We start from the raw sequence: 18,039 nt of genomic DNA, 5'->3' as shown, positions 1-18,039 counted from the left end.
ATGGTACGACCAGAATACCACTCTGGTTGAATTTCATCCTGGGCAGAAAGTGTGGGTGATGGCGCCGGTGAAGCCTTGTGCGCTCCGTGACAAGTGGACCGGGCCATATGAGGTGGTAGAGCGCAAGAGTGAGGTGACCTACCTGATCAACATGAAGACTCCTAGGCAGCCCCTGAGAGTCTTGCATGTGAACCGCCTCAAGCCCCACTTTGAGAGGTCTGAAGTGACAATGCTCATGGCTACAGATGATGGTGGGGAAGAGGATTGTGATCCTCTCCCTGACCTCCTGGCAACCAAGGAGCAAGACGGGTCAGTGGATGGTGTGGTCCTCTCGCCCACCCTGACCCCAGAACAGCAGAGAGACTGTCGCCAGGTGTTGGGTCAGTTCGCCTCCCTGTTCTCCCTGACCCCAGGTGTCACCAATTGGTGCGTCCATGATGTGGACACTGGAGATAGTCTACCTGTGAAACAGAAGTTTTACAGAGTAGCTGACAAGGTCAGGGCCAGCATCAAGGAAGAAGTTTCCAAGATGTTGGCGTTAGGGGTGATTGAGCCCTCCAGCAGTCCCTGGGCTAGCCCAGTGGTCCTAGTTCCCAAGAAAGCTGCTACACCCGGTGACCCGCCAGAACTTCGGTTTTGCGTGGACTACCGTGGGCTCAATGCGGTCACCAAGACTGACGCGCACCCCATCCCCAGAGCTGATGAGCTCGTGGATCGGTTGGGAGCTGCCAGGTATCTCAGCACCTTTGATTTGACTTCGGGGTACTGGCAGATTGCCTTAACTGAGGGGGCAAAGGAGAGGTCGGCATTTTCAACACCAGAGGGGCATTTCCAGTTTCGCGTCATGCCCTTTGGATTGAAAAATGCCCCTGCCACCTTCCAGAGAGTGGTCAACCGGGTACTGACCGGGCTGGAGCAATTCAGCGCCGCATACTTGGATGACATTGCTGTGTTCAGCTCCACTTGGGAGGAACACTTGCAACACCTCTGTGAAGTGTTGAGGGCTCTGCAAAAGGCAGGCCTCACTGTCAAGGCCAGTAAGTGCCAGATAGGGCAGGGATCAGTGGTGTATTTGGGACACCAGGTGGGGAGCGGCCAGGTGGCGCCCCTACAGGCGAAGATTGATACCATTCTGGCTTGGGAACCCCCCAAGACGCAGACAGAGGTGAGAGCCTTTCTAGGACTCACCGGGTATTACCGACGGTTCATCAAGGGTTACGGCACCATTGTTGCCCCCTTGACAGAACTAACCTCTAGAAATCAGCCCAGGAAAGTGAATTGGACCGAGGCCTGTCAAACTGCTTTTGATGCCCTGAAAACTGCAATGTGCACAGCGCCAGTGCTGAAGGCACCTGATTTTTCGAGTGAGTTCATTGTGCAAACAGACGCTTCAGAGCAAGGTGTGGGAGCAGTACTCTCACAGATGGACGACGAGGGCGGGGACCAACCTGTAGCTTTCATTAGTAGGAGGCTACTCCCCAGGGAACAGAGGTGGAGCGCTATTGAAAGGGAAGCATTTGCTGTGGTCTGGGCCCTGAAGAAGCTGAGGCCCTACCTGTTTGGGTTCACTTCCGTGTTCAGACCGACCACAGGCCCCTCAGATGGTTAATGCAGATGAGGGGTGAGAATCCAAAACTGTTGAGGTGGTCCATCTCCCTACAGGGAATGAACTTCACGGTGGAACACCGTCCCGGAACAGAACACGCCAATGCTGATGGTCTGTCCAGGTTTTTCCGCCTTAGTGATGAGAACTCCCAAGAGGGTGGGTAGTTCTCCCCACTTTCAGCTGGAGGGGACACGTGTTAGACCTGACATCCTTGGCGAGGGTTTTTCCCCTATCTTTTGCCTCTACTTCCTGGATTTTTGATGCTGTGCTGGATTTCGTTTTTGCTGGTTTAGATGCTTTGGACACTCTGCCACTGCTAATCAGTGCCAGAGTGTAAGTGCTCCCTGTGTAAAATATCATATTGATTGGATATACCTGATTGGCATATTTGTATCACCCTGAAGTCCCTAGTAAAGTGCACTGTGTGTGCCAGGGCTGGTGATGACAGATGCTACTAGTGGGCCTGCAGCGCTGATTGCGCCACCCACATGAGTAGCCCTAAAATGGTGTCTCAGGCCTGCCGCCGCAGGCCTGCCTGCAGTCCCCGGACTGCCATGTCCCCCTGGTCAGTGTCCCCACTGACTAGGCCTAACCCTTCCCTTTTTGTGCATATCAGTCATCCCTATGGAAGGCCCAAGGTACCCCCCTGGGCAGAGTGCAGTGTATGTAAAAGGTAGAGCATGTACTAGTGCAGGTATCATGCTCTGGTAGTGAACAGCGGCCATTTTGTGTGTTCACTGCTGCAAGGTTATCTTGCTCCATAGGCTAACATGGGGGAGGCTGGTGCCAATGGCTATCCGCCTATCTTCTCATAGGAACAAGATAAGACATGAGTGTTTGATATCCCTGAGCTCAGCATTTAATAACACATCTTTTAGGAGAGGTTGTTTTTAAATCCTGAGTTGGAGAATAGTGCTTTTTAGAGAGTAGCTGTTCTCTTGTCTGACCCTTCTGTGTGCTTGGGCATGCTTGTGGATTGACTGTCTGGCTTGAGATTGACAGGGGCTGGGGATCCCCCAGGAGGTTGGCTGAGTCTGCCCTTTGCTGAATGGCGACATTTGCAAGTAGAGTGGAGGGAGCAGATAGCACCTGGGAGTGATTAGGGCTGTGCCTGCCTGCCCCACTGCTGGCTCCACCTCCTGCTGGGTGGCTGACGACTCTGCCCCTCACTCTGAAAAGAAAGCAGAAGCCAGGAAAACAAAGTGCTCCAGCAACACCCAGAACTGGATCAGACCGGGCTCAGGACCCACTTGCACAAAGACTTCAAAGACTTTTAGGGGTATAAGTACAAGACCCCTGACAACAGATTTTTAGATTCTACAATCAAGAGGAACCTCTGCTGAAAGACGGACTGCTGAAGGACTAAAGGAAGATTGCCTTGCTGTGTGCTCTAAGGGCTGACCAGTTCTGCTGTGCAACTGAAGCTGAGGAGGAGAAGGGGCCTTGCTGTGTGCTGTGACCCTGCCTGCTTGACCTGACAAGACTTTGCTGTGTGCTGTGTCTTCAACTCTGAATCTCCAAGGGCCTGAGAAGAGCTGGCCTCCTGTTTGGCAACCCAGGGATATAAAGGTTGCCGAGACTTCAAGACTCTGCTGTGTCCGGTGAAGTGCGCTGTCTGCTCTCTGTTTTGCTTGAGAGAGCGGCGCTGATTAGTGCCTGGAACCGGCTGCAGCGCTGAGAAGATCGACGTGCTTATCGGCACCTGTACTACGGCGCTTTGAAATATCCTGCCCGTAATTCACCGCCACGGCCCTGGGGCCCGAGATCGTCCAGGAGCTGTGCCTCTCCGTTCCACAGACTGCGAAGAACGAAGCGAGGAGGTCGCGACCTGATTGGTTGACGGCGGAGGCCTGGCCGGAGGAACTGCGCTGCGATTGGCGGAGGCCTGGTGACGTCTGACGTCGTCCCTGGGGGCTCGTCGAGGGAGCCGCGACCTGATTGGCCGCCGTCCGTGAGCTACGGGAACTCTGTCCCGAGGAAGGGCTCCGACGCGCTGAGTCCTTGCGCCCCGACCCGCAGCCTGGTGAGTCCGTGCAGGGAGAGGGAGCATCGGTAACTGTTGTGACAGCCCGCTTAACCCCCGAATGTCCCGCATAGTTTGTGGGGCCCGGAGACCAACGCCCGGGGTGCATTTGCCTGGAGGAGCAGCCGGCGAGGAGCGCTTCAATTATAAGCGCAGGGGCATAGCTAAAAAGGTGTTTTCCGTGCTGAGAGTCTAAAGCCATATTCTTTTTGACACCTAACGCTCACAAGAGACTAGAGACTAATTATTTTGCGTACCTAGCGATCCAAGAAAGCTAAAAGAGAAACAGAAGATTAAAGTGCAATGCTATGATAATAGATCTTTACTGCTGAAACTAGATAAAGCTATATTTTGGATATACTCACCTGTGTGGTCTAAGTTTGTGGTGTACAAGGGGGGTCATTGTGGTAATTACGTGCAAATACTTTACACATTGCCTTGGGGATAAGCCTGTCTGCTCGAGCCAAGCTACCTAGAGGGTGAGCAGGGGTTATCTACCGTGTGTGTCCCTGTACCCTGACTAGAAGCAAGGGTCCCTATTTGGTCTAAGGTACTTACCTCTGCCAACTAGAGACCCCCAGATCTAACAGTGCTCATGTGTGGTTTGGTGCTCTCCTCTGAAGCCATAACGCTCATACCAGACCTCCTCAGTGCCAAGCATGCATGCTGCTAAAAATGTATCCCAGTGTAATGACAGATGAAGCTGCAAGTAGATGGTCCCAGCTCCCTGCTGGACATACGTTTTCTCCATATTTTAGTCTTACAGCATATGAAAAGAAACAAGCTGGGTAAGCCCTCATTTCATTTTGATTCAGTATACTAAAAAGGATGCCTAAGTTCATGTCCAGGTCCCAGTCAGAGCCCTGAAAGTCACTTAGAGATTTTCTCAGTCATGTTTTATTTTATTTGTTTAATTTAATACTTTAGTTTTTTCATTTTAAATTTAGTTGTGACTTGGGGGCATATCAGCAACAACCGGCGATAATTAACGCTCAGCGCTCTTAGCGTGAGGATAATTATCGCCGGGTAACATGGATTTTTATCGCTGAGATAGCGTGCTATTAGCAACGCTTATCTCCTCAGCGATAAAAATCCTCATGCTAACTGCCTAACGTGAGATTATCGCTGGAAACCCAGCGAAAATCTCACGTAGTGTGGAGTTAGCTTGCTGATAGGGACTCACAAACTTAGCCATGATATCCACCTTCCATAGGATATCATGGCTAAGTCAGTCCTGAAGCAGGCGTAAGGAAAGTAGCGATAACAGGGGTTATCGCTACTTTTCCTGACGCTATGCTTCATAGCGTGGGGCTTGATGACGACATTTCTCCTGTCATGTTAGGTCAGGTCCACCCACTTTGCATCTCATTAGAGATGCAAAGCGGGGCGTTAGGAATCCCCTCGCTAAAGCAAGGTTTCACGTGTTAGCGTGGCCTTGCTAATTAGGCAAAAAAATTATCGCCGCTTTTCGCCCGAAAACGGCCGCAAAAGCGGCGATAATTTTTTATCGCCAACTTGTAAATATGCCCCTTGGTTTCTTTTGCATATGTCAACTCCTTCTCTATTTTTCTGCATTTGTGTGACATCACACAATGTCTGACTTATCAATTAATTTACATTTACATATTAATATCTTATGTTTTCACACATACAGGTAATGATCAAATGGTAGAAGCCAGGTAGAGCACCAAAGCTGAGTGCAGTGGATAGAAGCTGAAGAGATTTCAAGAGTTTAAACCACAACTACGCCGAAAAAATAGTATAACATATATACTAACATTGTTTTCTTAAAAAGATCCACTTTTTGTGACGCTCCAGTGGCGCAGGAGTCTGCTCCATATTTACCAGGCAGCACTAAGCCACTTTTCTTTGGCAGCCTTGTAAATATTGTTTCCTTTAACACAGTTTTCTGCTTTAAACGGGCATGCAATGGGTATTGCTGGGGGCATCCCCAGCAACATCCATGGCTTTTTGTAAGACCCTAGATAGACGAGAAATCGTAACTCTGAGGCAGTGCCAAAAAATTTACGCCTCCCTAGGGGAGGCATAAGGGAGGCACAACAAAGAGAAATATCTTTATTTCGCCTCGTTTTTCCTTTTTCTATGTGTGCTGCATGCAGCACACATAGAAGGAGGAAAAATACTCTTGAGATTGTTTTTGTGTTGGAAGGTTTCCCTTCCTGCACAAAAATAATCATCCCCGCACCGCAGGCACCCTTTTACAATGGTGCACAGGAGCCTGTGTTGGCACACGGCAGCCGATTGTGCGCCAGCGCAGGGGAAAAGGACAGGAATGCGCCGTATCTGATAGATACGGCGCATTCCTGCCCTTTTCTTTTACCATAGGGCAGCGCAGCAGGAAGGCCTATGGCACTGCCCTACAGCAAAAACTTATAAATGAGGCCCGTAGTCCTTACATGAAACACCTGGCAGCCATCTTTAAAAATAATTGTACGCATTGTATATTTGGTTTCCCTTTCCAAGATGGTCACCACATTTAGGATATTTTGGAAATGTATCATGCTACCTAAATGTCATAAAGGAGTAAAACTGGCATTGAGAAGCAGTGTGGCACAGGGGCATACCAATGCTCTCAGCCCAAACCTCAAACTGAGCACTAGGTACTGCACATGCTACACAGCAGTAAAACCAGTAAAAAACTTATCTGAAAGAAACACGTTAGTTAGATTCCTCACCTCAGAATATCCCCAGGCGTCAGGCTGGATCCGGAAAGATTTTTCGTCAGCAATACCCTTGCGTGTCGCTAGGCGTCGTCTGCGGCTCCGCGTCCGTCGTGTGCGCCGGGATGACGTCATCGGAGTACTTAGACGCCGCCCTTGCGCGCTGACGTCAGTTCTTCTTTTTTACGCGCCAGACAGCGCCGATCCGGGAAGAGCATACCTTTTTAGTCATTTTTTGACTAAACTTTTTGGACTCTTTTGGTCTATTCTCGTCGACTTGACTCTGGTGCCGGTAGGATGCCTGGTTTTAATCCTTGTGACCCCTGTCACCGACTGATGTCGGTTACGGACCACCACCGCCGGTGCCTCTACTGCCTTGGGGCCGACCACGATGCCTAGCCGTGCCTCGACTGCCGGGCCTTGACTTCGAAGGCTAACTACTTGAGCTCCGGCAGTCGGCTCCGCGCCGTTCACGGTCGCGGTCGTGGAGGAGGTCAAGGGACCAGTCGCGGAGCCGCAGCCATCACCACTCGTCTGGTTCCAAGTCTTTGGGTAAGTCAAAGCATAGTAAGAAGTCCAAGAGGCAACATCGCTCTTCGGGCTCCCCTCGCCGGTCGAGCGACTCGGCTGAGGGTTTGGGTGGTACCACCCACGCGGCTCCGTCGGAGCCGCAGGAGTCACGTTCATCCCCATACCTGCCGGTCCCTGGGACTGACGCGACTCCGGCGGAGATCAGTGCCTTCCTCTCGTCCATGAGAGGCCTGGCTCCGCCGTCGACGCCTGCCGGTGCTTCTTCGGGCCGCGCGAGCTCGACTGGGAGGCCTAGCGAGCCGGCGGCTCCGGCCCCAGTGCCTTCGTTGACTCTGGTCCCGACGCCACAGGTCCCCGCTGGATCCAGGCCTCGGCGCCGTGTTCGGACAACGCTGTTCCCCGGTTCAGTCCCGGTCCAGGCTCAGCATCGGAGCGGCGCCGTCCGGCGCCGATAGGTGGCAATTTCATCTTCCGTCTGGCTCTGATCATTCCACCTGTCTACCAGGAATCGGATGACGGCGATGACTGGGAGGGGTCTGAAGACCCTCTGGCCCGGCAGGGCCAGTTATCACAGGACTGGGCAGATGAGCTGGGAGATGCCAGTGGTCTTGACACCTCCCCTGACACTGGCTTCATCTCTCCTCCGACCGTGGCTTCAGAGGAAGGTGCTGCAGTTTCTGTGGTGCTTCGCAAGGCGGCCGAAGCCCTTGGGCTGGAGCTACCTGCTGTGGCCGTGAGGACTAACCTCCTCACAGAAGTGCTCCAACCATCAGCAAGCTACGCGGAGCCTCTGCTGCAGTTTAATGAAGCACTGGTGGACCTTCTGAAGGGCACCTGGTCCAAGCCCTCCACAGTACCTCCTGTGTACCGGAACGTGGCCCGGCGCCACCGCCCTGCACCGGGGGACCCCAGTTTTCTGTCCATGCACCCCACACCCGAGAGCCTGGTTATCCAGGCCTCTACTTCCCAGACCTCCTTCCCGTCCGCTCCCCCGGATCAGGAATCCAAGAGACTAGAACAGTTTGGTAAGAAGCTGTTCTCCTCCCTTAGTTTGGGACTGCGGTCTATTAACACCGCTTGTCTCTTGGGCCGTTACTCCCACTCCCTGTGGGATACAGTGAAGGACGTGCTGCCCCAGTGTCCGGAGGAGGCCCGGACACGGCTCACCCAGGCTCTTGCCGAGGGGCGGGATGCAGCACGGCATGCAATCCAATGTGGACTGGACACTACGGACTCGCTGGGTAGGACAATGTCGACCACAGTGGCGCTTCGTCGCCACGCCTGGCTACGGTCCACGAGTTTTTCTGGGGATGTCCAGAGCACCCTCATGGACATGCCCTTCGATGGCAGTCGCCTTTTTGGCGACAAAGTGGATAGTGCGCTGGTGCGCTTTAAGGACTCCAGGGCTACGGACAAGTTCTTGGGCCTCTCGGCCCCGCGCCCGCAAACTTCCACTTTTCGTCCCTTTCGTGGCCAAGGAAGGGGCGCCACCTCACGTCCGACTAGCCACAGGTCGCAGAACCAACCTCCGTGTGGACGTGGATTCCGCCGAGGTGGTACTGGGGGATAACGTGCCGGTCTGTCCACATCTACCCCAGCAGCATGCGCCTCAAATCCCTCCTAGTCCGAGCTTTCAGGCCCATTCCACGCCAGTGGGAGGCAGAGTTCGCCATCACCTGCTCCACTGGCGTACCATCACATCGGACAGGTGGGTGCTGCAAATCGTCTGAAGGAGCTACTCCCTCCCCTTCGAGGCGACCCCTCCAGCCATGCCACCGCAGTGCCACCGCATTTCGGGAGATCACTTGTAACTTCTGCAGGAGGAAGTTACGGCCCTCTTGGCTAAGGGGGCCATCAAGCACTTTCTTAGTTCAGAAGTAGGTTGTGGTTGTTATTCCCACTACTTTCTGGTTCCCAAGAAGGGCAAAGGGGGCCTCAGGAGCATCAACACCTTCCTCCCGAAGGAGAAGTTCAAGATGCTCACTGTAGCTCTGGTTCTGACTGCCCTAGAACCTGGAGACTGGATGGTAGTATTGGACTTGCAGGACGCTTACTTCCACATCCCCGTCCTGCCGGCCCACCGTCGTTACCTGCGATTCACAGTGGACCAGGAGCATTTTCAGTTTACCGCGCTCCCCTTCGGCCTCACCAGTGCCCCTCGGGTGTTCACGAAAGTGATGGCGGTGGTCGCAGCTCATCTGCGCAGATTAATGGTTTCAGTCTTCCCCTATCTCAACGACTGGTTGTTGAAAGCGGGCTCGCCTCAGGCAGTCGTCTCCCACCTCCAGACTACAGCAGACCTCTTGCATTCGCTGGGGTTCTCAATCAACATGCCGAAGTCGCATCTGAGTCCCTCCCAGCAGCTCCTCTTCATCGGAGCGGTTCTGGACTCGGCGCAGTTCCGGGCCTATCCTCCGGATCAGACGGTCTGGGATATTCAGGCTCTGATTCCCATCTTTCGGCCTCTATCCCGGGTTTCGGTCAGGTTGGTGCTGCGGCTTCTGGGTCTGATAGCCTCCTGCATCCTGTTGGTGCATCACGCCAGGTGGCGAATGCGGGATCTGCAGTGGGACCTGAAGTTTCAGTGGGCCCAGCATCGGGGAAACCTGGAGTGGAGTTGTGAACCCTTTGTCAGGAGGCTCTGCGCCTCTGGCATGGCTGGAACATCAGGGCATCACCCTGGTGGTTCAACATCTGGCGGGCTCTCTGAAGGCCAGAGCAGATGAACTCAGCCGCCGGTGCATGATGGATCACGAATGGCGTCTAAACTCGGACGTGGCGCAAGGCCTCTTTCGGGAGTGGGGAGAGCCTTGATTAGATCTATTCGCCACCGAAGAGAACGCGCAATGTCAGCAGTTCTGCGTGTTGCCGTTTCCAAGGCGGCACTCGCTCGGGGACGCCTTTCGTCGCGAGTGGAGTTGCGGTCTGTTGTACACCTTTCCGCCTATACCACTTCTGCCCAGAGTGCTGAAGAAGATCAAGCACGACCCAAGTCATCGTTGTGGCTCCGGATTGGGCATGAAGATTCTGGTATCCCGAGCTACTCAGTCTGTCGATCGATCCCCTGATACGACTGCCTCTTCAGGAGGACCTTCTGTCACAGCAGCAGGGGACGGTCCTCCACCGAACTTGTCCAGCCTCCACCTCCATGCGTGGAGATTGAGCGGCGGCAGTTGATGCCATTTGACTTGCCTCCTGAGGTCTATAATGTTATTCTGGCAGCCAGGCATCCCTCCACAAAATCGGTATACGCCTGCAGGTGGAACAAATTTGTGGCATCGTGCACAGCAAAGGCTGTGGATTTCCTTTCCACCCCTCTTTCTGAGGTTCTCCTCTTTCTTCTATCCATGGCCCAGCAGGGCTCTGCTCTGGGCACCCTAAAAGGTTATCTTTCTGCTATTTCTGCTTTCTTACGGCTTCCTGTTCAGCCTTCTCTTTTCAAATCCCCTGTTGTTTCTCGCTTCTTTAAGGGCATTACTCACATGTTTCCTCCTGTCCCTTTTGTAATGCCTCAGTGGTATTTGAATCTGGTCTTGACGTTTCTGATGTGCTCTCCGTTTGAGCCACTTCATAATGGTCTCCTTCGTCACTTGACGCTTAAGACTGCTTTCCTGGTAGCCATCACCTCTGCTAGAAGGGTGAGTGAGCTCCAGGCTCTCTCTTCTAAGCCTCATTTCCTTTCTGTCCATCTGGACAAAGTTGTTCTCAGGACTCTTCCTTCCTTTCTCCCTAAGGTGGTAACTGCCTTTCACATCGGGCAGTCTGTTACGTTGCCCACCTTCTTTCCGCCTCCGCATCCTTCGAAAGAGGAAGAGAGGCTCCACCGTCTGGACCCAAAACGGGCGCTGTCCTTTTATTTGGACAGCACCAAGCAGTTCCGGGTGGACGACCAACTCTTTGTTGGCTGCAAGGGCACTAAGAAGGGGCGGGCGGTGCACAAGCAACCCATCTCTCTGTGGGTCGTTTTGTGAATGAAAGCTGGTTACTCCTTGGCTAAAAAGGAACCTCCTGTAAGGCTGAGGGCCCATTCCACTCGGGCCACAGCGGCGACAACTGCCCTGGGCCGGGGTGTCCCCTTGCAGGACATCTGTCAGGCAGCAACGTGGGCCTCGCTGCACACGTTTGCTAAACATTATTGCCTGGACAGCCAAGTCCGGAGAGATGGCTTCTTTGGCCGTTCTGTTCTCCAGGACTTTCTGATGTGATCTTTGTTCGCATACCCACCATTTGCGTTGGTATTGCTGGGGTATCTATTCTAAGGTGAGGATTCTAACTAACGTGTTTCTTTCAGATGAACAAGTTACTTACCTTCGGTAACGATATATCTGTAAGAAACATTAGTTAGTTAGATTCCTCACCGACCCACCCATCCTCCCCGTTCTGCGAACAGATTTCTAGGGTTGAGGTTATCCCTTTCAGGGCCCTAGAATTATTTGGCACCAGTGTCGGTCTCTTGCATGGCTCTGCGTTCCTGGCACGGAAAGCTATGTACAAGAACTGACGTCAGCGTGTGAGGGCGGCGTCTAAGTACTCCAACGACATCATCCTGGCGCACGACGCCGACGAAGGACGCCTTGCGACGCGCAAGGGTATTGCTGATGAAAAATCTTTCCGGATCCAGCCTGACGCCTGGGGATATTCTAAGGTGAGGAATCTAACTAACTAATGTTTCTTACAGATATATCGTTACCGAAGGTAAGTAAGTTGTTCGACAGGCAACACGTTGAACCAAAACATGTCAACAATTTTGTAATAGTAAATTAATGTCACAGGGCTGTACTATACCATTCTTAGATGGCCATCACACTTTAATTCTAAGTGTTGCAGCAATCTTGAATTGTGAAACAATGATACACTCTGTACAATACCATTCAAAGGTGGCTGACAATTTGCACTTGGTTTGAGGAGTTAACAATGATGCGTTTCCCGGCATCGCATCATGCTGCTTTTCACTGTCAGATTTAGCCTTTAACATATATGGGTAATAATGCAACCTGTTGGAAATGGCCCTTTTTGCAGGGTTAGCCCCAAACTTTTTGCTTCTTCCTCCTTCCTTTTCCTGACCTGTGGTTGTTGGCTTTAAAACTCTGGGCGTTTTACCACTGCTGATCAGTGCTAAAGTGCATATGCTCTCTGTGTAAATTGTTATTGTGATTGGTTATCCATGATTGGTATATTTGTTTTACCAGTAGGCCCCTAGTAAAGTGCACTGAGTGTGCCGGGGCTGGTAACTCAAATGCTACTAGTGGGCTTGCAGCACTGATTGTGCCACCCACATGAGTAGCACTGAAAAGATTATTCAGGCCTGCCACCGCAGCGCCTGTGTGCAGTTGTTAACTGCCATGTCAACCTGGCCAGTGCACCCACTAGCCAGGCCTTACCCTTCCCTTTTCTTACACATAGGACACCCCTATGGTAGGCCCAAAGTACCCCCTTGGGCAGGGTGCACTGTATGTGAAAGGTAGGACATGTACTAGTGTGTGTAACATGTCCTGATAGTGAAATACTGACAATTTCGTTTTTCACTATTGAAAGGATATCTTGCTGATAGGACAGAATGGGAAATGCTGTGTAACATATTACCAGCATATCTTCCCATAGGAGTGAGATAGAAACTTGGAATCTGGTATCCCTGAACTCAGAATTTAATAACAGATCTTTTAGGAAGGATGATTTTTAAATTCTGTGTTTGAAAATAGCACTTTTAGAAAGTGGCTATTTTCTTGTTCAACCTTTCTGTGTGCCTCTGCCTTTTTGTGGATTGACTGTCTGGTTTGTGAGTGACACGGCTGAGGTGGCTCCAGGAGTCTGGATGAGTCAGCACTAGGCTGAATAGGCCGATCTGCATTTGGAGTGGTGGGAGGAGTAGCACCTGGGCTTGAATAGGGCTGTGCCTGCCTTCCACAATGCTGGCTCCACCTCCTGCGGTGTGTCTGAAGACCCTGGTCCACACTGACAAAGGAAGAAGTTGTGCACTGGCAGAGTGCACCCAGAACTGTTTTGGACTGGGTCCAGGACCCCTCACACATAGAGAACAAAGACTTTTGGGGTATAAATATGAGAGCTGACACCCCTGAAAGGGAGACTACTTTGTGATCAAGAGGAATCCCTGCCAAAGAAGATCAGCTGAAGAGACTGAGGAGAAGTACTGCCCTTGCTGTGTGTCTGGGGTTGGCCTGCAATTTGCTGTTTCTACTGAAGAGAGGACCAAGGGACTTTGCTGTGTGCCTTGTCCCCTGCTTGAAGAAGGAAATTGCTGTGTGCTGTGTCCATCTGAAGAAAAGTCCCCAAGGGCCTGAGAAGAGCTGGCCTTCTGTTTCTGAAGTCCCAGGACCAAAAGGACTTCACCCCCAGCTTCCCTGAACTTCCTTGCTCGGAGTTCTAGCCTTCCAGGAGTGCCTGTAACTGTGTGTGAGGCCCTTGGCTGTTGGGAGCTGTAAGCGCGACGCAACGAGGGAGAAGCGTGTCACCGCCGCAGCAGCTGCTGTTGCATCGCTGAGGAAGTGTGTCGCCGCCGCCGCTGATCACCGTCGCATCACCGGAGATTCTTGTCACAGGGCCTGTCGCGGCTCAGGAAACCGCCAATTTTGCCTCCACGTTGTTGCATCGCGCCAAAGACGTCATCTTGACTCATCCCACCAGATCACCGCAATGCATTGAGGCGCCATCTTGTCGCATCGGAAACGGAGCACAGGAAGAACCAAAGTATCATCTTCTCTGCTACCCTTTTTGTTTGTTTTGCGTTACGCATCCCATGTACTTTGAGACTTGGGGGTCTATTAGGATGGCGGTTGGAAAAGCACTCTGACCGCCATAGTGGCGGGAAAACACCACCCGCTAGGACCGCGGCATAACTGCCGGTCCAATTAGTATGCTCTGCAGTCAAAATCCGACCGCGGTGGTACGATTGCGGCTTTTAACATTGCGGCGCTTGCTGCTGCCAGCAGCTCCGCCGCGATGTCCAAAAAGGCATGTCCATTATATCCCTGCACTACGTGGAGCAGTGCCTGCCATCTGGTACAGGGACATGTAGGGGGGTAGCACCCACACCCCCCAAACACATTATGGGCCCGCAATGGGCCCCCGGAGACATTCTCCGCATGCCTTTCCATGGCGGTTCCACCGCCGCGGAAAGGCTGGCCACCGCCGGCATCATAATCATGCCGGCGGAGCCTGGCCGTGCACTGGGCCCATTTTAGTGGTCCAGCTCCGCACGCCAGGCAAGTGTGCGGACTGTTACCGGCGGAAAAGTGGTGGGCGTAAAATCTCACCGCCGTGGTCGTCACCGCCATGCTAATGGGACCGGCGGTTTTCTGGGTTGCGATCGCGGGTGGATGACTGCCGCCGGACCGGCGGTTGCCACCGCCGGCCCGGTGGTGGCCATCCGACCGCCATTCTACTAGACCCCTAAGTGTTACATTGATCATCTACAATTTTATTTTTGCAACAACCTTTTTAAAGACATTCTACTGTGTATCTGTATGTTGGATTTTTGTCGTTTTGGTCTTGTTTTGTTTAGATAAAGATATTTTATTTTTCTAAACTGGTGTGGTGTCCATTTGTGGTGTTTTCACTGTGTTACTGTGAGTGTTGCTTCAAATACTTTACACATTGCCTTTGGGATAAGCCTGTCTGCTCGTGCCAAGCTACCAAGGGGGTGAGCAGGGGTTATCTAAAGTGTGTATCCCCTTACCCTGACTAAAAGCAAGGGTCCCTATTTGGTCAAAGGTACCTACCTCTGCCAACTAGAGACCCCCAGCTCTTACACAACCCATTTACTATATATTTTTGGTTTTGTAAAGGTCAAGACGTGCATTACTTTATTACACCTTTTGCTTTTATTGTACTGTGCTATTGCATTTTTTTGCATGGTAGGTCCTGTTTTGGTGTTAGCTGATATTAATGGTGTTGTGCAAAATATAGTAAATCCTTAATGCTAGTTAACTATTGCATTTGCTGAGCATTGCAAAGTGAGTAGGTCGAATTTGTTTGTGGTAATGCATGCAAACGCAGGCATGCCCCAATGGGCACTAATTGTGTCATATCGCTCTGCAACCTGCACCCTTCTGGGCCTCCTATGCCTGTACCTTGTTTATTATCCCCCAGGCTTGCGATGTATATGTCAGCAAGTTAAAGCTAGAATAAATTGCCTTCTATTTTTGCAAGTTGTAATATGTGTCTGTTGAAGCTGGTAGTGTTAGCAAAACATGTATGATAAGTGATAAGATTGGCCAATTCGGAAATATATTCAACACATTTTGTCTGCAGCATGCTATTTGTCATTAGATTTACAACAAAGGACATTTGTCTGCAGAACTAATGTACTGTTAAGCTTTCTGATTATGTCCAATTTATTCTACAGGAATCTTGTGTATGGAAGATGTATCAAGAACGCTGCTGGGAGTTCTTTCCTGCTGGGGACTGCTTCCGCAAACAGTATGAAGACCAGCTCAATTAAGCACAGGTCTGGACCCCGTGTTCAGAGAACTGGAAGGACGCACGCAGCTTCCAAGCTCACCGAGGAGTGCACATGCAAGAAAGATTTCAAGATACGCTTGAGCCCGCCGGGTGCTTTTCCTGAGCAGAAAGGCATGCTTTGGACAGCCTTCCTTCCGGCTTTCATTTTCCAGATACATTGGCTCGGAAAATGACAGTGCCATGGATATCTCACTGTTGAAGTGTCCTGGGGGAGGGGAAGAAAAAAAAAGCTTGACACTGCAAAAACAGGACACATAGATACTTTTATTGAACATGCACACACTCGCGGACAGTTTCCAAGCCTGTGTGAGACTCCCTTTAAATGGCGGTTTGTGAAAGAAAATGGAATCGCCACGCGCATTCATTCTGTTTATTTCATCATCCACGAAGGAGCGATATTGTTCAAGCTGCAATGGGGGAAATAGTGCCTTACTATATGTGGGTTGAGCTATGCAGAAGATGAGTGCATGTCATCTTATCTTTTCCTTATTTCCAGGCATTTTATTTTAAAATTAGATATTTTTCTTTTTTTTCTTTCGATGGGGCCTGGGTGGGTGGGAATCGATCGGGGCTTTCGGAGGGGCAGTGTTATCGGCCTGCAGTCTCACTATTTATTTTAAGAAGACCATATGTGGCATGTCTCAGGACAAAAAAGTAGGATCTCCTCATCAAGTTAAATCCACACTTCCCTGCCTCCTTAGCTCTTTCTCTTATTTTTGGTAATGCTCAGATGCAACACTGCAACTTTATGAATCTTTTTCTATAAAACAAACAAAAACCTAAAAGAGTGACTTTTAGAAGAAATGTTCAATTGCATGTTTATTATGCAAGTTTAAGCAAAAGAAGAAAACTACAAAAGTTGATTGACGTGACAAAGCCTTCAAGGTAAATAATATATCCATGGTAATAAAGTGTTGTGGGCTTTCATGTACCATCCAGCATCACTGGCCACACCACCCCAATGTTATGAACTTGACTTTAGGGCTCGTTTGGGGTCATTTTGCCATCTGTGAAACTTAGTGGCATTGAAAATGTCTTGTTGATCCATTCCTTCTGAAAATAGATGCCGAAGCAATATCCATTCAGGGACTTAATCAATCGCTCTCATGAAGCACCAGTGATGTGTACACCACTCCGTTTGACTCTTTTTTGATTGTTATGCCAATAATCTTTAACAATAAAAAGACAGATTGATTCAGAATGAAAAGAGAATTTACTTTGAAATATGATCATTTTTATTTGGGTCTCTAAACTACAACTGTGAATGCAAGAGAACTTCCAAATTAGAACATACTTTAAGTTTTGTGTCTGGGTAAGGGATACAGGTAATTGGGGTCCCACCCATAGGAAAGGCCGCTGTATAGAACTATTACTATGCAAATAAGCATTGGCCAAGCCAAAAGGTCAGAGTATTTGCTAAGTGAATTTATATCTTCATCGATTAGCAAGTTTATTGTGTATTTTAGAAGACTGATGTGAAAAAGTGCAAACAGATGGATTGATGGGATCACTGACAGAATATCGAGAAACAAAATATCGACCTGCCAAAATATCGATGAAAAAATATAGAATGACAGAATATCGACTTCCTATCTACAAACAGAGAAAGTACAAACATTTCGAATCCAAAATATTGTTGTAAATAATATAGTTTGTTAAAATATTGAATTTTTTAAATGTCTTAAAAGTAATGTAAAATAATGAAATAATGAATATAATCAAGTAAAATATACTTAAAAACACTTAACCTTAAAATTAATAAATAATTAATGTAAATAAAAAAATAACCATGCATTTTTATTTTTTAATACATATATATGTTAACTTCATAATATTAAAAAATATTCAATATTTTTAGTGTTGGATAGCGGGAGGGTAAAATGTACTATTCCCACTCCAGTGAGTGCAACAGTAGGGAAAGTGTTGGATAGCGCAGGGTAAAAATTACTATTCCCACTCCAGTGAGTGCTACAGTAGGGAAAGCGTTGGATAGCGGGAGGTTTAAAATTACTATTCCCACTCCAGTGAGTGCAACAGTAAGGAAAGAGTTGGATAGCGGGAGGGTAAACATTACTATTCCCACTCCAGTGAGTGCAACAGTAGGGAAAGCGTTGGATAGTGGGGAGGTAAAAATTACTATTCCCACTCCAGTGAGTGCAACAGCAGGGAAAGTGTTGGATAGCGTAGGGGTAAAAATTACTATTCCCACTCCAGAGAGTGCAACAGAAGGGAAAGTGTTGGATAGCATAGGGGTGAAATTACTATTCCCACTCCAGAGAGTGCAACAGTAGGGAAAGTGTTGGATAGCGTAGGGGTAAAAATTACTATTCCCACTCCAGTGAGTGCAACAGTAAGGAAAGTGTAGGATAGTGTAGGGGTAAAAATTACTATTGCTACTCCAGAGAGTGCAACAGTAGGGAAAGTGTTGGATAGCATAGGGGTAAAAATTACTATTCCCACTCCAGTGAGTGCAACAGTAGGGAAACGGTTGGATAGCGGGTAGGAATAATTTACTATTCCCACTCCACCAAATGTAACAGTAGAGAAATTGTTGGATAGCGGGAGGGTACAGATTACTATTCCCACTCTAGAGAGTGCTCCAGTAGGGAAAGTGTTGGATAGCGTAGGGGTAAAAATTACTATTCCCACTCCAGTGAGTGCAACAGTAGGGAAAGTGTTGGTTAGCGTAGGGCTAAAAATTACTATTCCCACTCCAGAGA

At 49.9% G+C, this 18,039-nt stretch overlaps 1 protein-coding gene across 1 annotated transcript in view; it reads left to right on the top strand.

The window, feature by feature from the left end:
- Window positions 1–15,857, top strand: part of RYR2 (ryanodine receptor 2) — a 3,458,987-nt gene extending 3,443,130 nt beyond the window's left edge. Inside the window, exon 103 of the mRNA XM_085612346.1 lies at window positions 15,204–15,857. Within this exon, the coding sequence (XP_085468472.1) occupies window positions 15,204–15,299 (96 nt within the window). The 3' untranslated portion in view covers window positions 15,300–15,857. The remainder of the gene's footprint in view (window positions 1–15,203) is intronic.
- The last annotated feature ends 2,182 nt before the right edge of the window (window positions 15,858–18,039 follow it).

The sequence above is a fragment of the Triturus cristatus genome, chromosome 6 (assembly GCF_964204655.1).
Source record: "Triturus cristatus chromosome 6, aTriCri1.1, whole genome shotgun sequence".
Classification (NCBI taxonomy): domain Eukaryota; kingdom Metazoa; phylum Chordata; class Amphibia; order Caudata; family Salamandridae; genus Triturus; species Triturus cristatus.
The sequence above is the reverse complement of the archived record's forward strand: the minus strand, read 5'-3'. Positions and strand labels throughout refer to the sequence as shown.